Source organism: Rhinichthys klamathensis, unplaced genomic scaffold (genome assembly GCF_029890125.1).
Source record: "Rhinichthys klamathensis goyatoka isolate OS25496 unplaced genomic scaffold, OSU_Roscu_1.1 h1tg000053l_1, whole genome shotgun sequence".
NCBI lineage: Eukaryota > Metazoa > Chordata > Actinopteri > Cypriniformes > Leuciscidae > Rhinichthys > Rhinichthys klamathensis.
In genome coordinates, this window is record NW_026606598.1 from 1,783,042 (window position 1) to 1,809,141 (window position 26,100).

Genomic DNA, 26,100 nt, shown 5'->3' on the forward strand with positions numbered 1-26,100 from the left:
AAACTTTAACTCTGAATGTTAAAAGACACAAGAAATAAAAAAATAGTCCAGACAGTTTTTTTCCATTCATGTCAACTCAATTTTATTTACACACAATAAAATTATTCATTTTATTTGACAATACCAAAATACATAAAAGAAAGAGAAATGGTCTGTCAGACCTTTGAGAAAAGAAGTTTAAAAAGCCTTGAACTATTCACCGCTGAGACGGCTAATCAGTATTGAGGCTCCGGGGCAATCGGGCAGCTTTTCAATGCGCTTTGCCTTTCATCTCTCACTGGATGGAGGCGCTCAATTAAAAGCCTATCAGTTTGTAAGTAAATCAACGCCTATCAAAGTTGTCACATCAAACAAAACGATTATTATTGCAACCCGCCTCCACCATTAATCTCTTTCTGCGGTAATCCGCTTGACAGGTCATCTTGGAGAGCAAGAAAACCTGGAGTGGACAGTCATCAGCGTGAAAGAAATGTATATTTTGCTGGAGTATCTCAGACACATGAAACAGATAACCCTTGTCAGTGACAAACAATAAACTTTACTGGTTTGCTAAACTTGGCAATTAAACTCCAGAACGCAGTTTTATTTAATACACCTAAATAAAATAGCCTCACCCCATCCTTTTAAAAAAACACATTAATTAAATTAGCCTACATCATACTTTTAAAATAAAATACAAATAATTTTATTGTAAAAGTTTATAATCCAATAAGAACGTGTAAGGTAATTATTCATCCTATAGGCTATATCTCGCTCTCTCTTACACACACTCTCTCTCCAGGAATCAATATTTAGGCTACTGATTGCATTTGGCTTTTTAACGTATGTTTACGTGTTCTAATATTTAGAAAAGTTAGAATTATTTAGCCACAATAAGTAGGCCTTGCTCAAATACATGCATAGGCTAGTTTGATTATAATTCTGAAAACCATAGTCGATTTGAAAAACGCAGGAAAAACCCTTTTCATTATTGAATCATTAACAATAGGCTATTTGTAGGCTGTTTAAGTTTTTGTGAGTGCAAATAGTGGGAAGATTTTGCTGTAGGCTATTATTCCCTTTTCTAATACAACACAGACACTATGTTGATACCGGCCATTTTTAACAAGCTGAAAGCAGAATCTTTCTTAACCATGGAAAGATGTGTGATTGTTTTCTGCCGAGGCTGTCAGCGCGTGACACACTGCGTGAGAAATTAGGGCAGAGAAGGGTAACCATAAATTTCAGCATCGGGCAAAATGTTTTCTCTTTATTGTCTGCATGACGAATGAGCTTCTGAACCAGACACCAAACACTCGGTATTAGCCTACCCTTAAATGGTAAAATATTTTGGGGGGGTCATAATTGATATTATTTAAATGCAAATGTATTAAATATATTTCATATCGTCATGTTTATGCATGACTATAGGCTACATATATAGTTATTTACAGAGTTGCCTAAAGCGCCCGAAATCCCCGCGTTTGCTCAAAACATTTTCTGTAGTTAAATTTGAGACCCGCACATTTACGATTTATTAAAATAAACAATAACACTAGGGTACATTTCACACAGTTTTTTTACCCCTCAAGTTACAAATACATTTGAAAGATTTGCTGACTAAGTGATGGGTAAAACAGTTTAGTCAAAGTAAGCAACACAAAATCAGTTCAATAAAAACACAGTAGGCTACTTTTAGTGCTTAGAAAAACTCTCACATCAGTACATTACGGAAATTCAGCCAACTCAAATAGTAAAAAACAACAACAACAAAAAAACAGCGTCATAGTCCGCTTCCTTTCATTCAAAGCGTAGGCTAGCATCTACGATAAACAACAACAACAACAACAACAATAATAATAATACAAAAACCCGGTTATTCTTTTACATCTGTTAAACATGCATTACAAAGCATTTTCTATCATTAAGTTTGGTAAAAGAGACCACAACGAACCACTTTACCTTACATTACACACGCGCTCCGATGTGATACGACAGGTATGAACATTTACAGACACAATCCCTTTATTTTCTATAAAGATGACAATATGAAACGATTTCCAGTGGCGTCTAACGAAGCACATTTTAGTAGCCAAACTAAGTCGTTACATTATTCTAGTATTCGTGCGCTACAGCCAGCATACGATCAGAATAATGCTACTCGCCTCCACACTGTCTGTCTGCGCGTCCAAAACTTCCGCCTATGGGAGGATCCGTCGTGACGTCATGCTCTCGAGCCCTTTCTGTATGTCCTGTCATACAACGATAACAATAAAGCTTTAATTTATTTTAACATAAACTATTAAATGAACACACGAACGTGAAGAAATACAGTAAAATATGATTAGTCAATTTATAATACAGTGAAATATGACTTCTGAATTGTAATAATACGTCGCATACCATACACATTCTTTGGAGATTCTAACTTCCAGTGATTAAAAAGGCTGCTTTTTTCAACAGAAGGCTGTCCGCATTTGCTAGTAATAATGCTACTCATCATTATTTTTTATGGCAAAACATCCTTAGGAATACCGTATCACCAGCTAAAACTGATTTGAGAAATTGAACAGTGGCGCGTGCTTCCGTCTGAGATCAGCTGACACGAGCACGCGGAAGAAGTAAAGCTTCATACGGAGCGTAGATTAAAAGTTTATTTTGGAAACATAAAGGAAACTTTCCAGTCTTATGAGCATAAAAACCTTTGTGTTGGTCCTCGTTAGAAGCTTCTTTCTTTATGAACTGTCATTTGACTGCAATGGCATACAACGAGTCAATGGTTGTAGTGAATGGAAGTCAGGTAAGTGAAATATTGCAAACACGTTATCCTGTGACCTATATTATGGATTCAACCAGTAGATAGGCTACCTAACGCCCAGAAGTGTGCGTTTGTTTTTGTCTTTTTTGTTTGTTATTGTAAGTCATGAAGTGACATGAATTTGGATATAAAAATAAAAATGCATTTTCTGCATCGCGAGACAATAGTCATAAATATTAATACAAATATTTATTATAAACTGCTTAAATAGTTGTTGATTAACATAATAACAGTGGTTTAATTCACACAATATGAAGTATTTCCCTTCACATGTTTATGCACAGCTGAACAGCTTCATAACAAACATATACATTTAATAACCCCACCAGCTTTTATGTTTAAGAAGGTCTATTTCTTGAAAGAACATTAATTCAAAGTACCAACTGTGTAATAAAACTCACATCTCTTCCTGGTAACACTTGATTTTATAGTGTCTTTGTTACACATTACATGTACTTACAATAGTAATAACAGTAAATTATGCATTTGAATTACATGCAACTAACCCTAAACCAAACCCTATTCCTAACATTATAGTAAGTAGGCTACATGTTGTTAATTGAGATTACTCAGTACTTATATGTATAATTTTACTGTAACTAAGTCACCTAAAAAAATCTAACACTCTTCCTCTCTCTGATGCATTGATGCAGGTGTCCTGCATTGGGCTTGATTGGGAAGACATTCCAGATTTTCTTGGGGCAAAATATGGTGAATTGGCAAGAAGATTAGACCTCAGCTTCAACCAACTGAGGTAAGTTACTGTTTTTGTCTGAGTGTAACTCTTAACAGGCCACGATAATAGGAGGTCCATGATGATGGAAGACATGGCATGCATGGCACCTATTATGCACATACTGGATTCCCATATGGATCTGAGTTGGGTGAGACATCATGTTTTTTTCCCTAAGTTTTGCAACAGGATTATGGTCGACTTTATCCTCTCTGTAAAGATGGAAAATAACCATTATAGGTAGTTTTCACATCTGTTGTGTTTTGGATTTTGTACTTCCGTTTTGGTGTACTTCTGTTTTGAGTACACCTCTGAAGATGCTTCTTGAGCACAGATGCTGGCAGTGCACATTAAGGAATTCATATCATATATGGCATATATTAAATATGTATTATAGACTCCCTTTGCTTAGAGAAAAAAGGTTGAATTGGTTGAGAAAGTTCGTGTGTGAAGGATGTTTCTATCATGTGAAACATTCTAGAACATTGCCATAAATGACAGGATCCCAACCGCATACAACATCTCCGATTCAATCTACCTGTCGCGTGGACAGTCACACCTTTGCATTAAGTGCAATTTAATACATGCGTTATGTGCATTACATCGTCAGCCGTGTCATCGAGACATCAGAGAGAGGTGGGTACAGTAGCGGCGTGCCATGCTGTGGCCAGATAAAAAGCCTGATCAATAAATGTGACATGTTAATGCTGAGCAAATAGAATAAAAGATTCCTTTGACAGGACATGAAGAAGCACCTTGTGGCAGCTGGGGAGGGGGATGCCATTTCACCAGCAGGACTAGCAAAGCTGATCTGACAACTAAAAGAGAGGAGATGATGGTTATAAGGTGCCTTTGTTTCAGACTTCTTTTCTTGACCTGTCAGGCCTTGAAGGACTCTGAATGGGCCTCTTTTTGTCATGTGAAAATTGTCGTCTTGAGGCAGTTATCTGTGCTGAAAATGTGGATTCTACCATTTAATTGATTCGCTTTGCACTGGAGTCTGTCACATTAATAATTGCCAAATCCTGCGCTGCTTCAATGTGTCGCACATAAATGTACGCTTATCGGCGCATTAATATTCCTAATGAGCATTTGTGACTGGCGACCCGGCATAGGTTGAACGCTGTAGAACCCAGAATTATCTATGTTTATTGTTTAGATATAAAATTGTATGTATTTTTGCAGCATGTACTGAAATTGGTCAACCGTCATGTGCATAAATTATATAAAATGCTATACAAACAGATATCTGATCATGACTGAAGGAATCAGTACAACTACTCCATCCATGGATTCATAAAGTTAGTGGATCAGAGTTTTTTTGTGTTTGTTCTTTAATGCAATGCTCCTTATTGCATCAGTTTCATCTGTAATGCTTCCTGATAGTTTCACCATACACATAGTAGCATTGCTACACTGCTTGCACTGTGGTTTATTGCCTTTGTTGAACCATTATGCTATCATCAAATCATTTATAACTTTTTATGTGTAAGATAATTACCAGAATAGTTGGGAACATCCATAGCCTATTAATGGGAATTCTTAGAACAATGCCAGGTTCATTGTTTTTCCATTAAAACCCTGCAGGATTTACATTACCGATGCAGTGTCGTACACACCGAAGAGTGAGGTTTCACCACTTATGTTTTGGACTAACCCCAGTCTTGTTTACTCGGAATCACACTTCCAATAAAGATGATATTTGGGAACAAGGCTTGTCAGCAGACAGCCCCCCTCTCTGACATCTGTACATACGTATCAAATGCAGAATGTTAAAGCTGGCTCCGAAATATATATTTTTTACCACTTCACAGAGACTTTGAGCAGAACAGAAGATTCTGTTACTGGAGCTGTTTTGGTCATATGCTTTGTTGGGGTTAGGGTTAGATTCAGTGTGAAATCTAATTTATAAAGAAGCATGTGATCAGAATAAAGTGAGGATGTGGCCTACAGTCAGGATTTCACTGCCTCTTCTGCCATGTTCACACAAAGACCCCACAGTAAGAAGTTAATAGACAGACATCCTGCCCTCTAGCATGAGGACTTAAATATGTGAACATGACAAAGTGATGGAAAGGTTCTTTCATGGTCCTCAGGGCTGCCACAAGACAATTTAGGTCATCAAGAAATGAGCGTTTATTCGTGATGCTAGTCGTCCGTTTTAGATTCATAGTTTTTATTTCATTTTTTTCATTTGCTTTTTAGTGACGTTTGCAAGGTAAATCCCTTTGTGAGGGATGAAAAATGAAAATTCTGTCATCATTTACTCATTTACACGTTCTTCTTTGGAAATAACAGAGAATTGTATCATTTTTCATTCAATAAAAAATCAATGGGCTCCAGTGTTATTTGGTTTCCAGCGTTCTTCAAAATATCTTTTTATGTTCCATAGAGGAATGTCATACAGGTTTAAAACCACATGAGGGTGAATAAATGACAGACTTTTCATGGGTGGGGTATCCCTTTAGTTCATCGTTTTAATGCACTGCTGCTACAGCCATACATGCGTTGCCATGAATGTTGCATTCTAGTGCTTGTCAACTTAAAAAGAGTTCAGATTTAAAAAGTATGTCTTAAGACCTCTCCGCGTCTTGTTCCTTCTGTCCTGTTCCTTCCATATTGTTCATATTGTTTCCTTCCCAAAACAAGCCTTATTCACTTTTGTAAAGTGATAGTTAACTCAAAAATGAAAGTTCTGTCATCATTTGACAGAATCTACCAATTCTCAGACTGCCAAGTTCAGTGAAAATGTATCATACTATAAATTGTTGTACATTAAGGATTGCATAATGATATTTTATGTTCTACCTGTGAAGAGCAATTGATACAATCTAAAGTTTAGTCACCATAAATTTATTTGAGCCATTGTTTTGAGAATTCGCAAAATGATGTTCAGTAAGCAGACAAAGTCGTCACAGTGACTTTGCGCAAAACCGTTGTGTGCACTCACAGGCTATGTTACCTGATGTGAGAGGTGTCAGAGAGAATCTCCGCAAACACGCATGTAAAATCACATTCAGTTTATCAGACTTTTTGCTAGGTGCCTTTTGTGTGGTTTTAACGTTGAGTTGGTGTGAAGGTGAAATGATACCTTTCTCAAGACTGGCTATGAAGTGGTATTAGATCATAGACAGGAGGAGTAATCCCAGGTTGGGGACTGCTGTCAAAGCGTCCCCTCCAGTGTCCTAGACATGCATGTCTTTGTGAGAAGTGGATGGTGAAGGCAAAGGGAATGTTATTGTCTTGTCTGGTCCTGTCCAGATGAGGGGTAAATATGATGGCCTTCAGTCATGCAGAGGTACAAAGCGTCCGTGAATTCCTCTCTCCGGTGTCACTTTCTCTCTATGAAGTCCGACAGTCTGTCTGTCATCAGATTCAGTTTATTACGCCACCTTACATATGAGCCAACAGCTAAATCAAGGAGAATATATTTCAAAGGGAAACTGTTATAAGTTGTATAAACCTTGAATGTAACAGCCAAACATCCAACAGAATTTAAAATGATGCTCATAACTACACAGCTGGACTGAAGTTATCGTGAAATCAGAGATTATCTGTAGTTATCATCCAAATGCATAGAAGTTTCCACATTAACTCAAACAAAAACCAGTGCTCACCTGCGTATATGTCTTGAAGGCAAATCAAATATGCTAACTTGCATTTTAAAATGGAGCCACTTTAAATGTAGACAGCCTGTCACATTGAGATGCAAGTAGTCTGATGAAAATGGAACAAAGAAGACAAAGTATGGTGGCTGGGTACACCGAGAAATGAAATATAACCTTGTATGGACTGTCAGCAATGTCGTTTTATATTCATATCTAAAGCACATTATAGTATTACACTCCAGCTCATGCTTCACTCATCTGTCTCTCTTCATTCGTCACTGGCGAGACTTTGTCTTTCAAGCCCCCGCGCACCAACACCAGAAGGCTCCTGTTAATTGACAAATGAGAGCCTGCGACATGAAGTGCTCCCTCAACATCAGAGCAAGGTGGAGTCTCCTTTTTGATGGGGCTATTATTGGCATAAGCCAGTAAAACGCATCACTCTCCACCGAAATGAGAAGTGACAACGGTAGAAGGGCCTGTCATTGTCTTCCGGGTGTGTTCAATCTGCGGCTGTGCCAGTATGTAGATAAAATGTCAGTTAAGAGTACGAGGGAGAAACTGTCGAAATGAAGTCGTCAAATCACTTAGCCCGCCGAGGCTATGGAAATTGATGCTTTCGTAGAAATGAGAATTTTCCATATCTGATCTATCAGGCTTATTTAGCACTAATATTTGGGAACAGCCCGGACTGTTTGCCTTGCATTAGAAGAGGATGTTGCCTTCCTTTAGCCCTGTCTGGTTTGTTAGACGGGTGCACGTGGCAGAAATGGAATTTATGCATTTCCATTCAGGCCGTCGCTCTTATAAATCAACTATGAAGCAATAAAATCTCATTTAATTTCTCTGAGCAAATTTGTACCTCTGTGATTGCTTCAAGAGGGGATGAGCTGACAGGCAAAATTGTGTGAATACAGAGAAACCATTTTGGATGCATTATAGTTGACATGTTTTTTACTTGCTGCTTTTCTAATGGATAATTTAAATAAGTTTAGTCTGCGGTTGTTGTGCGTCTTTGTTCCACTGTGAAGATATGGCCCAGTTATGTTAAAGCAAGTTATTTTGAGGTCAAAGCAAACATGGCATTTAGGGTGTGTTCACACTTGGCATGTTTGGTTCGATTAAAACGAATCCTGGTGCGATTGCTCTGTTAGTGCGGGTCAAGTGTGAACGCTGCCATCCGAACCCTGTTGCGTACCAAACAAGCGGACCGAGACAGGTGAAATGATGGGTCTCTGTCCGCTTCCAAATAAACTCTGTTGCGGTTCGAATGAAATATGAATGCAACGCGGACCAAAGAAATGTAAATGAACCAAAAATGATGTCACATGATGTCACAAGATGCAACCCTAAAATGGACAGTATGCTCAAGCATAGTATGCACTCGCTATGTCCTTCATATTTGTGATGTTGCCCATCACATTTCGGTACAGGCATCAGAACCTCGTCTCCCCGCAGAACATCTTGTGTGTGTGGCGGAGGGATTCCTGGTGCTGTTTTGACTCCACCTGTTAAGCTCTTCATGAGTTCTCAGCAAAATACCATACACTCACATACAACGAGTGCATTTAGCCCAGCACACTGCGTTGGTTTAGATGTTCGGTAAGTTTCGTCGTGAAATCTACATGAAAAAAGCCGACCAAACAGGTTGTGAACACAACCCTATGCTTAGGGTTCATAATCTTTAGGTTCGGTGTTAAAATGCCAATATGAACGCTAAGCGGATGCGTACTAAATATTTTTTTTTGGTCCGGACCAAACGCTAGCTTAACTACACATAACCCACTATAGCTCAATTATAACTCACTGGCATACCTCTATTTTCATAGTGTTATTTAATTCCAATTATCATTCATCTTCATCTTCGCTTTTTTAACAGCAATAGAAAGCCATGTCCTCGTCTTGTCTTGGTATTTCCAGCCGTTTCTAATGTAGGTTGCCTTCACTTGAAGATCCACACATCCTCGTCTTTTTTTGCGTGGCAGTTTTTCCTGCTCTATGTATAAACAGATCTGCACTTGTTTGCCCCGGGAAGAATAAAATCCAGTTGATGTGCAATATCTATGCACCGCCACAACAGGCACTGTCATCTGACCGGCCGGCCAACGAAAGGGAAACATCATCAAGTCCTACCAAATTAGTTTTGAAAAGTTCTTGCGGGCAAATCATGCTTTCTGTATTTTGCTAAGATGACAATCTTGTATCTGATAAAAAACATTTTTCTTCCACACGTTACTGCCAAACCGCAGCAATATGGTGTTCATTTAGAGGTCTGTCCTTCTGTTAAAGCACAGGTATGAACGCACAGACTGACGCTAGTGTTTGGACTTGAACCACAGGCTTATGAACCCACTAAATAAAAAAGCTTTCAAGATGCTTTCTGGTACATGTTGTTATAATAAGATGTCTCTAAATCTCATTTCTAATTCAACTTTCCAGGAACATTCTGTGTTTGAGTGGTGGAAAGGTCTCCGCTTTGTCAAACGATCACTAATCACCCTGTGTTTATCTCACAAACCACCTAGATTGTAAATGTCATTTCTGACTGCTGACTTGTGTACTTTGGTTTTGAAATAATGCTTTCAAGACTGCTTCTCTGACATCTTAAATAAATGAATGGCTTCATTGTTGTAGATGTTTATTCCAAAAATAAATCCAGTTAAGTACGAAAGGATTTTATGTGACTTTCCAATTTCGTCTTTACCTATTGGTAATGGCAATAAATATTCTGCTGCCTGATGCCAAAAAAATCTTTCTATTCCACAAGTACTGCAGTCTCAAACTTAGCATATATCACAGTTCCGGAGCAACAAAAGAGACCTGATGGCAAAAGAATTATCTTTAAATCATTATCAACATTTCCATCAGCCAAAATATCTTTTCAAACACGCTGTACGGCCCCTCCAGGCACATCTCAAACCGTTGGTCTTGAATTGAAGGGAACATCTTTATGTTCTCTTTTTGTTCAAATTAAATATATATTGGGCACGGGCGTCATTCTCTCTATAACTGCATCCCTGTTTTATTGTATACCCGAAGACGGATGGTGTGCCTGTGACATAGTGATTTACAGGCCCTCAGTTTTCTGTGGCAGGGCTTTAGAGAGGATAGCTGACATCCAGCCAGCACTTTGGAGGGGTAGAATAAAAGCTGACGTTTTATTGGCTTTAAGGAAGAGAGAATAGGAAGGCCGGTCACACAGGGGAGAATAATAGTTTCTGTACTTTATTTTTCTCAGGCCCTGCCAGCTGTCACAGAGCCCCCCAAAAACGGAGGGGAAATTTATTGGGTATTATTTAGAGACATGTCAGTGGTAATGACTACAGCTATGATTTCAATTATCACCCACTAAATGTAGCTTAATTCACTGTGTTGTTGAACTTAATGAGTGAGGCTGACATCATTTTTCAAAAACTCGATACTGTGCTATTTTAATATTTTATGTTGACCGTTGGTTTAATTTTCCTCCCTCACGTTTGGCATCCAGGAAGGGTCGGTCCCTCATGGGCTGTTGTACTGTCAGCGTTATGTAGTTCAAAGTCTTCCCAGGGATATATTTTTCCATTGACAGAAATCCAATTAGTTTTAGTACACAGTCTGGCTGAATAAAAAGGCCCTTAAAATCTACAATATGTTTCCTTAGCGCTTTAGCAGAGCACAAACCCGGTGATGGATTTTTATAGCTTGACCTGATGGGGCCCTGCATGGCAGACATGCCTGACTCCCTTCCTCTGTTTTGACAAGTTTAGAAACAAACGAGTCAGACATCATTCTCTCTTCGCTTTCGAAAGCGGTCCGTCAATATCGCTGCACGTTTAGGTTCTCATTCATGTTGATTGATTATCGTAAAACTTAATCCAGAAATGGCTTTAACATCATGCTAATGAAGAAGGATGTTTAATTCATCGCTGACATGTTTAGTGAAACGGTATTTTCGTTTTGCTGATGCATGGTTGACCTGTGACGGGAGCGCTGGAGTATGAGCAACGACTGGCATCTGGGCTGCTGGTATGATGTGGGCTAACCTAGCTACAGGTCTGACGTTAAATCTGTGTTAGTCCGTGGTTCGCTGCCAGTTTATGTCCTTTATCACGCAAAGCCATCTCCCTGATTAATGATGTAAGCAACTCGGAGGCATGGAACTTATTAGTGCTTTGAAGCAAAAAAGAGCCTGCCATACTTTAACTTCCCCCTGGACGTTTCCCAAAGGGAGAGAGAGAGAGGGGGGGGGAAGAAGGTTAGCAGTTTGGAAATGGAACAAAGGATTCCCTCTCGGTACTATCCTCTCAATGTGCTTGCTCCATGACACTTTGTCTCCCACAGTGTCTCCTAGCAAGCCTGTTCTGAAAAGCGAAGACAGATACGCTGGCTTTATCTTGCCAAGATTTGAAAAGAAGATTGTAGCGCCTTCTTCTGTTTTGAAGTTTAGGGGCAGTTCCTCAACCAGGCGCTGTGATAAATGTTAACACTGTGTGAATTTGTCCAGCCACCATAAAACACACTATGAACCCTGTCATTAGGAATTTACTCTTCCAAGTGTTCATCGTTATTAGAAAATATTTGCCGTAACAGTTTGCGGATAGATGCTGCCCAGAATAATAAGTCAGCCTCAGTGTTATGATTTCTGTTAAACAGTGGTGTGCCACCTGGAGAGTGATGAACTAGAGGGTACTATCCAAATCGCTTGCTTTGCAAACTTGTACCATACCAGGTTTTTTTTCTCTTGGCCAGCATACCAAAACCATACAGGGGTTTAAACAGCTGCTGCAGATTTTGAACACAGCTGCAACACATTTCCCCCACACATTTCAGAGTCACTTAGAGCTTTTTCACAGCTAAAGCACGTAACAACTATGTCTGTCCTTTAAAAAGGCAGCTTTGTGCTGCACAGTAGAATGTATGGAAAATAATATGCATTTTTGATAATTGATGTATCATAAGGGTCTTTTTTTTTTACAGTTTCAGTTTTGTGATCTTATCAGTTAGCAGCTCACATTTTTCATATTCACATTCTTAACCTCTGCTGAAATATATTTTTGTTAATTATATTGATTACAATCTCAGCAATTAATCAGATCAGAATGCTGAATGAATTTGACATGGATTATGTTAATAACATTTCTTTTGCACAGTTTTTTTCTTTACAACACTGAAAGTTTGGAGTTTTTTATTTATTTATTTATTTTAACAGTACAGAACAAATTAACACTATTGCTCTTCATTTTTAAATTGACAAATTAATTATAATTTAAGGATTCTTAGGATTCTTTTGACTGATGATATTTCCAACTTATCTTATTATGAATTTCATTTTTATACTGTTAATTAATTGTGTGTACTCACACATACGGTTTGAAACTACAGTTAATGTTGTTTCTTTGTAGTTATATATCTAAAATCCAGTCAACATACTATGATGTGATTAAGTTATCATATATTATGACATGCAAAATGCAGTCTCATCATAAGATTTAATGTCAATAAATGATGTCTGTGGCACTTCTATGGCATAATTGAAATCAGCCAGCATCTGAGACGGCAATTATTTGTAGTTTTTAAATGGCCAATAAATACAAAACGTGTGCCACTAAATAGAATTAATCATGAACATGAATTTAGAATGAGTTAACTTTAATAAACTTTACTGGATTAACAATACAAATATACATTGTTGGATAGTGTGCTAGCTTTATACCACATCCTAGTAATGTAAAAAAAAAAAAAGGCAAACAGATATTGTTTACATGCAGGCAGGAGTCTGCTATTATCTGGATATTTGGTGATGTTTAAGGCATTTTCCCCCTTGGCTCTGAGACTGCTTTGGTCTTGAGTAAAGAGTTGTCTTTTTGTGTCTGGGTCTGTTGGTCTTCAGAGTCTGTTTCAGAACTGAGAGAGCGTGAGGCTTCAAAATGCCTAACATAGGAGGAGGCGGGATATCCTCATGAGCCTACTTTCTCAGACAGACAGCCTAGACTGCCCCTACACCGGCAGTATGCGTCTGATCTGAGGAGAGTTTGTGTGTCAATAAGATAAAGGGGTTCAGGTGAAATTCCTTTACCGGACCTTGCTGCAAGAGCCCTTGCTGGCACTGAAGGGAAGGAAGGGTTTTCATACCCTTACGCAACAAAAATATATGTCTCAATATATTATGTGACAATATATTTCATGTGTCTCCATATATTGTGAAATTTACATTGTAATATATCATATGATATATTATATAATAATATATTATATATATGCAATAATATATTGCAATATATGGGACAATACTGCAATTATTGCCGTTTTCATATATTGAATAAATACATATTATTATACTATTTAATATATTGTTAGGTATATTGAAATATGTCCCATATTATATGAAATTATATATTGGAAGAGGCATTGTATATATGTGAAAATATATATGTAAAATTATATGAGCTAATATACCTCAATGTACCAGATAATATAATCAGATATATATGCAAACATGTCTTAAATATGTTGAAAAATATATTGATTTATATTACATAATATATTATATATAATTATCATTTTATATATTGTATACAATAATTTACCATGTGGGGGAATAAAAAGTGGACTAAAAAATGTTGTAATTGTTGCTGTTAATGATAATTTAATTTATACTCTCATCTACATTTTACAATATATGAATCAATACATAGCCATATATGGTCCATCCATATGCCTATATAATGTAAAATATAATGAATGTCATGCAAAAATTTGATTTGGACTATTGTTAATCAACCTTTCTGTAAACCTATGCATGAGCTTACTTAACTCATAAAAAAATACTTTGTTTCAATAAACATACATGCAATAATGTAATACAGTTTTGTTTGTATATCAATGTATTTTAATATATGAATCAATATATAGCAATAGGATGTCCATCCATATATTGTTATATATTTTCAAATATATGAGGCAGTTTCTGATATATTGAAATATATTTTCTAATGTATTGCAATATAAATTCTAGTATATTGCAATATATTTTTGTTTCGTAAGGGTAGACCTGTGACATGGACCATCTGTTCCTGTCAGCTCTTGGTTTAGAAAGAATTGCATATTCATAGTTTCACAACATAGTGAGCTGCCTACTACCCTACATAGTCCTCTGTCTTCTAAGGCAGCATCCTAATCATCAAAAAACAAAACAAAACAATATTATACTCTCTGGTTTTGCTTCAGAACCCAGATTTTACTTAGGAACCAATACGGTGCCAAAAACATAACCCAAATGTGATCTGAGACTATATGTGTTCTAAAGACAAAAGTTTAAATTTAAATGAAAAGAATGTTCTTTGAAATCACCGTAGATAGTTTGACTGCTATTTAGATATTTGGCCCAATATATATTTAATTTGAACAAAAAGAGAACATAAAGATGTTCCCTTCAATTCAAGACCAACGGTTTGAGATGTGCCTGGAGCGTGTTTGAAAATAAATTTGGCTGATGGAAAGTTGATAATCATTTAAAGATAAAAGTTAGGATAAACTCCACCTTATCTTAAATGCACAACAGTAATACAAAAATAAAATAAATAACCATTACAACATAACATTAGCTACAAATACATTTTAGTTTCTATGTGCACAAATACTGTGATGCCTTTGACAAATAATGTAAAATGCAAATATGTAACCCTTGACTGAATTAGAAATTCTGTAGCTGAAATAGGGAGCTCAAGAAAATTAATGGAGCTCAAATGAATGCAACAGACCGCTCCATCTTGAGACACATTAAAAACAACTATTTAAAATACACAGGGCATTAAATGCGAACTCCCATCAAGCCAGTCACAACAAAAATTGTGTGGCTGCTTATTAGGATTATTACGGTATGCTGGCAGCACCTTTTGGGATGTTTTTTTGAGTTGATCAGCAAGTTTTCGGTACCTCCATACAATCAGACAAACATAAGCTGTCATTTTCCTCTTAAGAAAAACAAATAAGATGTTCTTAATATATTTTAGAACATAAGTTTTCAAGAATGAATGTTCTTATGAACAAACTTCTCAAGGAGATTTTCATGAATTTGGCCCCTGGTCATATTTTCTTTTACTTTGAGAGGTACTTTTCTAGAACTTATTCAGTAGATGTAACACCCATCAAACAGAGGTCTAGGCCTAAGAAAGCTCTACCTCATTGTGTTTGAACTGCACTGCGGAGCTCTCAGCCCCCGATAAGACCATGCTGAGGACATTATGGCTTCAAAGCTTGTCACCCGGTGAGGTGTTTGGGGTACGACATTGTGTTCCATTCCACGTCATGTCAGTGTGTTAGAAAGTTCAATACATGTTGTTTTGTTTTCCTTGAATCATTTGTAGAGTTTAATTCAGTGTGCAATACGAAGAATAATAGAGTGGAGTTGCATCTTGATATAAGGTCATCACTAGGTCATTTTGCGAAGTTACGCATCATGACCAAACATCGTTGTCCAGTGTGCTAGAGATATAAATGCCATGTTCCCTCTATAGAATTGAAGTCACAACCGGTTGGTGGTGTGTTGCAAATGTGGATCTTTCGACAGGCCAGGCAGGCAGTTTAAATTAATTATTAGCTTTATAGCAGCCCCTCAGGCCGTGCTGTGGCAGCTGAGCCCTAAAGGGGGCTAATCCGGCCCTGCTTTACAGAAAATCAATGCTGGCCTTTGGTGTTGGCATGCCATCCGGGTAGGGGGACACATGTCAGATAACTCCTGATTTTTTCATGAGGTGTGTTTTGAAGTTGTAAAACCAATGGGAGGTAGCTGGAGGTGCTAAAAATGAAAAGAATATCCGGAAGCTACGAAACGACGACCAGATTTCTTATGACGGCGTAACAGGTATTAATGAAACATGCAGAATTAATCAAATAAAAATAGAATTTTGCTTGAACTACGGGTGATTGGAATTGGCATGGTATCGGATGACAGTATATTGTGTTTCTTTTATATTCCACTTCACTTTGCTCATAAATTCATTTCTTACAACCTCTTATTTTATGTTTAGAATCTTTGTACTTCTGTTGCTAAATCATTTATTAAGAAGGAGAGGATCTTTCTCCTCACTTGGAGGTTACTGTTGGATGACTTGTTATTGGCATTTTGCAGTTGCTAAAGTAACTGTCTGAAATGATAATGCATTTCATAATGTGCTGCATTGCATTACCACTTTCTCTGTGGAAGAGAGTGCTTTCACTGTTCATCAGACTAAACTTCTGCTGGCATAATCTCTGGATCAAACGTACATGGAAAGACTATTACATCAAACATTTAGTCAGGAGTGATTTGCGATTCATGTTAAAGTCAAACAAGAGACCATGAAAGTGTCTTATGTGTTAAGAGTTCCATTTTTAAAGGGATATTTCACCCCCCCCCCCCAAAAAAAATCTGTCTGTTTCCTTTCTTCTGTGGAATACAAAATGAGTTATTTATTGCAGATGTTAAAGCTGCTCTTTTCCATACAATGAAAAATGATCTCCTTTTTTTAGTGACTTACATCCTGATCTGTTTCTCAATCAGAGCCTATTATATGGCTTTAGAAGACTTGGAATATAGTAGTTGAGTCGTATGTACTGTTTTTATGATGCTTTTTGTCCTATGTGGAGCTTGACAGTCACTGGTCCCCATCCACTTTCACTGATTGCGACAGAGTAGCATGGACATTCTGCTAAATGTCTTTTTTTGTGTTCCACAGCAGAAAGTAAGTCTGGGTAACGACGTGAGGGCGATTACATGATACTGCCAACCCTTTCAAAAGACCAGAGTATAACAAGAGACAGTTACAACTGTATTCATATGTGTATCACTTTATTCATGAGTCCTCTTATCCAACTGTCCACTTCAGGTAAACAGACCCTCAATCTGAGTTTTAAGCTTTGAGCCCCCACCCTCAAATCTGTCTTGTGTTCATAGAGAGGTGTTATTTCTCATCCTGCCCTTCTCTCACCATGCTGAAAGCTTTCTGGCTGTAGCTCCTGTGGAGGTGCTGTTATACTTTGGACACATGCGGTGGATGTTTCTCCCAGCGGCTCAGCAAGAGGCCTCTCGTTATCTCAGGGGAAGCCCTCCAGCTCATCTGAGGGGGAGCATCCTCTCAAATCCCAAACGAGGATTCACTACATCCCCTCCTCACCCCACCTCTCTTCACACTCACTACCCCCACTGCCCTGGACACCTCCTGCATCTCTAATCCCCACACACACTGTTTGGTTTTCCCCAGTTCTTCTTTGCCCATCAGTAGCAAAAATGAACAGAGGGAAATTTGTATTAATTTTTTCTCCCTTTCTCTTGAGGTGAAAGGTGACATGTTGAAAGTGCGGTTACAAGGCAGGTTGTGCACTATTCCGAATCGCCGTTTTATTTAATTGCCGACAGAGGCATGTTTACAACTATGTAACATCACCTTTCTAGAAACCACTCTGTTTTAGCCTGTGCAGAATGAGGCCTGGCATTGTTTTGCTTACCAGGAAAGATGTCATCTTGAATGGAAATATACAGTAAGTCTCTGTACAATCCCAATATACTCCTCCACGTAGAGTTGTCAAAAAGTACCGACTTCGGTACCAGTTGGTACTGAAATTTTAAAAATGTGGCGCGTTGAGCGGATTTGTAAACACCTCTGATTGTCTATTGTACTCACACGCTCATAGGATTTGTCTGAGATTGGCTACAATGATCAATGCACGGGAGCGTTTGAGAGCACACGGTAGTGTTTGGAAGTGTTTTAAAAAACGGGAGTGAGAGTGTTTGAAAGCACAAGCAGGCGTTTATTAGCGGACCGCTCTGCTATATCTGTGTCAGCGCTTCGTGAAGAGCGTCATTGATGTATATTTCCAACATGTTTCTGAAGCGCTAATCATTGTAGCCAATCACAGACATTTCCGATGAGCGCGTGAGTTTACGATTCCGCTCAACAGCGCTCAAAGCGTCACATTTTTAAAATTTCAGTACCGACTGGTACTTATTGACAACCCTAACCTTCACACATTTGCAAGTCACCCATACCGTTGGCACTGATGCACACCCATACCATGACAGATGTTTGCTTTTGACCTGTCACTGATGACAATCTGGATGGTCTTTGGGACTGAGAATCGTAGTCAGTTTTCCCCCCAAAACAAGCTGAAACGTGGATTCATCTGACCACAGCACTCATTTCCACTGTCTTTTACACCATCTCAGATGAGCTCGGGCCCAGAGAACTCATCTGCATTGAACAGATGTATAGTTTTCTTCTTGCGTAACAGAGATTCAAGTTGCATTTCTTGATGCAGCAGCAGACTGTGTTAAGTGACAACAGTTTTCCAAAGTACTTCCGAGCCCATGTGGCCATATTTAACACAGTAGCATAGTTTCTCATGTAGTGCGATCTGATGGCTCGAAGGTCATGCACATTCAACGGAGGCCTCCTGCCTTGCCCTACACGGACTGAGATTTCTCTGGATTTCCTGAATCTTTTCACAATATTATGTGTGATAAATGGTGAAAGATCTAAATACTTATAAATCTTGCATTGAGAAATGTTATTTTTGAATTGTTTGACAATTCTCTCTTGAAATTTGGCACAAAGTGGTGAGCCATGACCCATTTTTGCTGGCAAAGTCTTTGGTGGATGCTCCTTTTATACACAAACGTGATCCCCTCACCTATTACCAGTTCACCTAATGCGGACTGTTTCAAAACATAATACATAACGTTTTTGGAGTGTTGCAGCCATCAAAACCAAAATTTTTACAAAATACAATTAATTTGGCCTGTGAAAAATTAAAAAAGATATTTTTGTACTTTTGTCAGATAAATAAAGGTTAAATATAATTAACAAATGACAGATTCTTGTTTTTATTATATTTTACAAAATGTCCCAACTTTTCCTGGAATTGGGGTTGTATCTTATAAATATTAAATATACTATTAAATATATTTTTTAAACAAAGGAATGTGTTGCATATCATTGTAGATTTTGCTGTAGTGTCAGAATTGGACATTTTATTTATATTATCAGGTACAGTGTATACAGTATATCAACTAATACAATTTTGGAATCACGACAACGACAATTAAAAGCAAAGAAAAATCTGAAACAATGCAGTTTCTAAGCCTTGGCTGTCTTGATCCATTTGCCCACATTGATGGTCTTGGATCAATATAGGTTATTCTATGTATTCACATTAAGCACATCTAAATAATGTTCCTTTGTTTCAACATGAAGACAAATATCATCGCCTGCCCTTGTTCATACACATTATTACGTGCTAGTCCCTTTAGAGTGGGAAGCTGGAACTGATGCATTATCCTAGTGAATCCATCTTTCACCCAACACAATGAATAATGGAGAAATGTGACAAACGGCCAAAAAAGCGAAGGGGAAAGGCTCATGAATGGAATTAATGGAATGATGCAACAAGGCTCTCCATCAAGAGCACTGCGGCCCATAGATCATTTTATATTTAACTGAAAATAGAAGAGCTTTGGATATTAAACAGGACTTTGAGTTTGTTCAGCTGGGCCTCTTCCTCCATATTCAACTGTGGGCAAAAATATGCGCTTGTCCCCTTTGTGCAGAAATATGCCAGAAGAGTGATGTCATAATTATTTTAATATGGTCCAAAGATGTGATGCTTAATGTTTAGTGACTGGAGTCCATTGAGTGAGTGTGAAGGGTGTCTCCAGGCCTCGCTCAGTAACAGAAAGGACAACATTGTTCGCCAGGGACGAGGATAGACACAATAACATATTTCATGACTGCATGTGAAGTGCTCCCTCACAAAAGGAGATTTTCACCAGATTACAAGTAAGATGAACTGGGCATCTTTTGTGCAGCAGTGCAGTATTGATGAGTTGCCTGGAGCGACTGCTTTGCACTGGGATAGAGAGCGAAGAGACGGAATGGGCCTCACTATTTATAGAATGCTTTTGGAAGAGGCGTAGCTCATTGGCTTTTGGATTAATATCTTGTTTTCCAAAGCAGATGTGTGAGATTTAGATGTGTAATCAGATTATTTTAATGGCTGTACTTCATCTGCTCTTCATTTTAATGTTGAAGTAGACAATGTATGCTATAGGCACCAAACAAAATTGCATGAATGATGCCAGTTGAAGATTCAAACTCTCACCAAGTTGCCATTGTTCAGAAAAACAAGTAATCCCGCCCCTAAACTCATGACATTGGTTGAGATGATTCTGGCCCAATCAGATCGCTGAAACAAACAGATGTGACAATTAAAAGAAAATGTTTAAGGAAAAACAAACAAACAAACAAACCTGAATAAAAAGAAAAAATATAAATCATCAATATAGTTTTATATTACTATAAAGTAAGTTTTAATATCTGTGTTAGTGCATTTGTCCATTGCTCTGGATCTCTGTATTTGGAACACCATTACTGATTAAATGCCGTAAAGAAGAATTGTTCAGTGTATTTATAGTGTGTTTGCCAGTTTGGCTAAAGCCGTAGCATTTAAACATCCATTTACAAGCTTTTAACTGTCAAGATCCATTGAATTACGGATATTTACTTTGCTCACAGTTCTGCAAACCACCAAAATGACTTTTAATGGTGCAAGTGGTAATATTAATGCTTTCTTATGAGCACCATTATTAGCATATCAGTCCGGTGCCTGAAGAGTTGGCTATTGACTTTTGATGAGGAGAGCACGTTAAAGGAGATCCAGTAGTTCATAACTCTCTGCCTTACTCGCTGTCATTTTTTTAAATGCAGCAGTAGATGAATCCAGAAGAGATTTTGCATCTCTGTAAATCTGACGCTATCGGCCTGTCACTGAAAGTGTTGACTTCTAACACCTGGTGCATTTCTCAAAGGCTAAAGCGGCTTGTGCTGTTGACTGGGAAGTCATTTAAGAGGGAGAGGGAGACTTGTTCGAGACGTGCATTTTAATCCTGGTCTGTTTAATGTTTGCCCCTGACAGTCTGAGCCAGACATCATTTTAATGGCATGTACAGTGATAAAGCCAATAAAACGTCAAGATGATTGATAATATGAGCATTATACCAATATGACTTTCCTGTCCGCCTCTCTGCAGCTAGATGATGGTTTCCAAATTGAATTTGGTGTGTGTGCGAAAAACAGGCTGGGAGTTGTGTATGTATATGTGTGTGCTTATGTGTTTGTGTATGAATATGAAGATGTTTTTCTTTCGTAAGCCTGTACGTTTCTAATATGGAGCATTTGTAGTGGCGTTTCCAACTGTGTCCCTCGGCTTGGAACGAACAGCGTCACTTTGACTTAGAGAATGTTTTCTTTGCACTGCCGCTGATAGACTCAAATCTAATGGAAAGCTTTGCGTGTCACCGTATCAAATAAGTGGAGGCCCGGGTCCAAAATCTACACAGACATCATTATAAATTAATGAACACTCTCAATATTTGTCCAAACTGTTTACAGTGAAGCATGGAGAAGCGCCGGTTGGCTGCGTACCCGAGCGCGGCTCTATGTCACGGCTCTGTGTGATGTCATGAGATCAGTGTGGGAGGGTTGGACGTTATACAAGCATGGTAAATCACTCATCAGTCATAGATGGTGTTAAAGTGCACATTCGGCGTGACAAACATCTGAAGCGCTCCACCACAAGTTACAGCCAGCGTGTGTTTCATATCAAATAAGGCTTATTTACAGACAAATGTGAATGGGTTCGAGAGCCTGCAGAGAGCTGAAATATTTATTTCTCCCAACTTTCTGCACTTGTCCAAACATTGTGAGGCAGGTCCTGGCTGAGAGGACTAGGGGAGCCATCTTTCATCCTACGTCTGTGGCTATCTTTAACACTGAGCCTTGTTGGATTCTCTTGAGAGCTTGTGTTGAAACTGCACAGATACTCATGAAGTCTTTCTGAGTGAACTAATCATGATTGGTAAACATTTTTGACATTTGTTAATATGTCATTTTCATCTTTTCATTCAAGCCCGGTTCAACTTTAAACAGTATGACATGTCACCATAAATATTGGGTGAATAAATATAGTTTGTGCAGTTTTCTTTTAGTATGCTTGAAAACCAGTGATGAAAAGCTCTTGGCACAACATAGAAAGCAAACTGACAGTATAGTTTCATTTTGAATATACAGATATTTATATATTGTTGCCAATGACTGACATTTCTCTATTTGCTGTCTGTCAGCACATGCTGACCCATGTCCTAGAAAAGGTTTCCAGGTAAAATCAACCTCTAGCAGCCCTGCCTACGGAGTGCCTTTTTTGCGTTTTATGTAAATAGTGATTGATGGTGCATCTTACCTAGTGTGCAGCTTTTGACAAAAAGTATTGATGGGTGCTCTCAGTAAGTGTTAGTGGAGGTGACAGAGCAATCCATTTTAAGATGAATTACAGCACAAACTCCCTCCATGGCAAAGTCATTCATGAGCGCTTTGCTGTCATTTTCCCAACTCACAGCAGATCACTGTTTTTGAATTGTGAATCCTACATTTTAAAGTTTGACGAGGACACAGGCATCTGACTCAAATGACAATTTTAGAAAGCCAGACGTCATAAAGTAACATACTTTTAGCTTCTCAAAAATGTGTGATTTGTAAATTTGATCAGATATCATGTTTTCTTGGCTAAACCCTGACTGGATCATATGGTGGCACGCACAAACAGGAAACACATTACACACTTATTTCATCATTAGTTTACTGAAATCAAACCTTTAAATATGCATAGGTGTTTTTTATAACATGTTTTAAGCTGTGTTTTGACAAACCAACGGTAATTTTGCATTTACATTTGACCATATGCATTTAGCAGACGTTCTTATCCAAAGCAACTTACAAGAATGCAATTTGTCAACAATATTTGTAATATACAATGCCATGTTTATATGGCAACTATTAGGAAGCAAGAAGAGGAGAAATGCAGAGAAGGATTTTTTTTTTTTATGACTGATGACAGTTATGACTCATCATGACAATTTTAAACTAGTGCCATTTAAAATATATATATATTTTTTTACTGTCAAAACATTTAAATTATTTTTAATTTAATCAAAGTGTTTCATCTTGAAATTGGATAATAATAATGGACTACTGGTATCCAAAATCTCTATTTAATATAAAATACTAAAATACTATTTATTAGCAAACATATGTTAGTCAGGATATGATTAAACTAAACAGTGTAAAATATGTTTTTGTTGTTACCGTATGGCACATTGTCAAGTTAATGCAACTTTTTGTTAAAAATTATACAATTCTAAATGAAGTTAAATGTTTGTTGCATTTTTATCTATAGATAATATCAAGATATTATCAAGTTGAATATAATGTAAAAACTACTTTTATTTATGTAATTTTTTTGGATATATATACACTTAGGTTTGAAAGTTTAGGGTCAGTAGTTAGTCACCTAGGCTGCATTTATTTATAAAAAATATTTGTATTTATATTATAAAATTATTTTGATTAAAATATTACAATTTAACTTTTACAATGTAAAATTTTTATATATATATTTTTTTTAAATCTGTCTGCCTACTTTCAAACAGTAGTTTATTTTTTTTGTACTTTTAACTTATAAACGCGCTTGTGTGTGTGTGTGTGTGTGTGTGTAATATATAATGATCTTACCTGCTTGTATTAAAGGTGTTGTAGGTAGGAATTTTATAAAAATATTTTTTCCAAATTTGTTTAAACTTTCTGTATATATCAATGCATAATTAAAATGTAAGTACTCTGATAAAAAGAGTATAAAAATCGAGTGACTCTAGACCGTTTAATCTGCACTAAACACAGCTCATTATTTCCATCCGGGACGAAACAAAGGATTGGCTTAGGCGACTGTCACTCTCTCGCAACCATGGCAACCACCCTTTTGCCACACAGGACCCGTTTGATTTGAGGAATTCAAGAGGCACGGAACCTAGGAATAGCAAACCAATGGCAGAGAAAGACCAATCAAAATTCATGCAGTTCGAGAAGGCAAACCAGGCAAAAAAAGGAAGACAGTAACATTACTAGAAAAGGTAATGAACAAAAAGTCTTTGGATAAACAACGAAATAAAACGCGTGTCAATATCGGCGTGGCTTTCCAGCGATGGCGAGAACTGAGAGACCTCAAGGGGCTGAAAAGTGACGCCTTGTGACGACCTCCTCTGCTTCGCCCTCGACCGCGGATCTGTCCTCGAGCTGACGATGCGGTACTTGTCTCTGGAGTGTAGTCCTCATCAGAGTCAACAATGCTTTCATCATGGAAACTCTTACATGCAGAACACCATATATGTTATGAATGTTCAGCCCGTTCTCATCCCAAAGCGTAATATATTGACTCTTTTGACAAAGCGTCTATATCCAACGCACATGGCACCCTTTAGCGTCATATGAGATGCAGATATATGGCGCCTCCTAGTGGTCTAACCCTAACACTACCCCAGACCTAAACCTACCCAAAACCGAAGCGTGTTAAATTGACGCTAAAGGGTGCCATGTGCGTTGGATATAGACGCTTTGTCAAAAGAGTCAATATATTACGCTTTGGGATGAGAATGCGTTGGAATGTTACACGAAATTCATCTTCATCACAGTGTAAATGATGGCAATGGAAAAACGTGTGTCATGCAACCTGTTTTTAGCTTTGCCTTATAGATAACTAGCTCGTTAGCGAATCAATAAATATATATTTTAAACTTTACCAATATCAATATGCTAGCTTGATAGTGAGTACTAAAATACATCGTATTTGTTTATCTTCATAATGATAAAGTTCGATTTTTTTATTACATGTGATTCTGACATTATGTCACTACATGCACTGCGCTCCTTCCTCTCCGCTCGTCTCAGGTAAATAATGCGTCTTCAGCTCAGCGGTCGGAGTCGCGCGGTCATGTGTTTTTGGGGCGTGGCTTTGGAAGGAGCCCAGAAGGGAGGGGGTGGAGTGAATGGAAATAATGAGCTGTCTTTAAAACAGTCGTGAGAGGTCTACAGACACTCGATTTGTATACTCTCTTTTTCAGAGTACTTACATTTTAATTATGCATTGGTATACAGAAAGTGTAAACAAATTTGGGAAAAAAGTTTTTTTATAAAATTCCTACCTACAGTACCTTTAACCCTCAGAGACCTAAGGGTATTTTTACAATAAATTTTCCGTCTAGTGTTATTCACTAAAAAGCTTGTAAAACATCAACCCTTTTGTGCACAGACAATTGACACACCTCTTTTTTTTCAGGACAAATTGAACTTTCAGCATATTTGTGTTGCATTGATGTCACCTGAATGTAAAATAAGTTATGGGACCACAAAGACAAATTAAAAAATAAATCGGAAATTGAATCACTCAAATATTTTTTTAAATCACACACAAATAAATAAAAGCTAAGCAAATTTCCTCTGGAAAACAGTTTGTTCATGTCTTTGGAGTCCTGGAGCACAGGAATAAACATTATAACTTGTACAGAACCAAAACTATTTACATTTTTCCAAAAGAATTCCAGGCGTTTTGGGCCTCATGAAATTCACTGGTGCCAAGCCAAAACAGTTCCTATCAGCAATCACAAAGAGGGCCACATCACTAATCTAGTTCCTCATCGGTCAAAAAGCTCTGTTCTCCTGAAAATCCATCATCCTGCATGGCATCAAAAAATGCCAGCGCTGATTTACATCCATTTTTCTTTGTGTTTCTCTGTGAAACGCGCGTCTCTTTGTGCGTCTCTCTCTCCACAATAATATCAGAGCTTGGTTCGTGCGTTCGTGACGCACACCAATGTTTACGACGGATCAGTCTGTAATTGGTCAACAACCATCACGTGAAAACATCACGTGATATCCAAAATGGCAGCTTGCATCGAGCTAGCGGCAAAAATGACGGAATATTTATAAATTATGGACATCAAGAGGCTCATACTTGGATATAAGCGTTTGGATTTATTGCTGAAAAACTCCGAAAGGATGCACAAGTTCCAGGCTGGATAGAAAACCTTCTGTAAAGGCTAGAAAGACACCAAAGACACCACC

At 37.7% G+C, this 26,100-nt stretch overlaps 1 protein-coding gene across 1 annotated transcript in view; it reads left to right on the top strand.

The window, feature by feature from the left end:
* Positions 1–2,443: 2,443 nt before the first annotated feature.
* Positions 2,444–26,100, top strand: part of lrmda (leucine rich melanocyte differentiation associated) — a 285,546-nt gene continuing 261,889 nt past the window's right edge. Inside the window, exons 1-2 of the mRNA XM_056248133.1 lie at positions 2,444–2,779; positions 3,451–3,551. Coding sequence (XP_056104108.1) covers positions 2,717–2,779; positions 3,451–3,551 — 164 coding nt within the window. The 5' untranslated portion in view covers positions 2,444–2,716. The remainder of the gene's footprint in view (positions 2,780–3,450; positions 3,552–26,100) is intronic.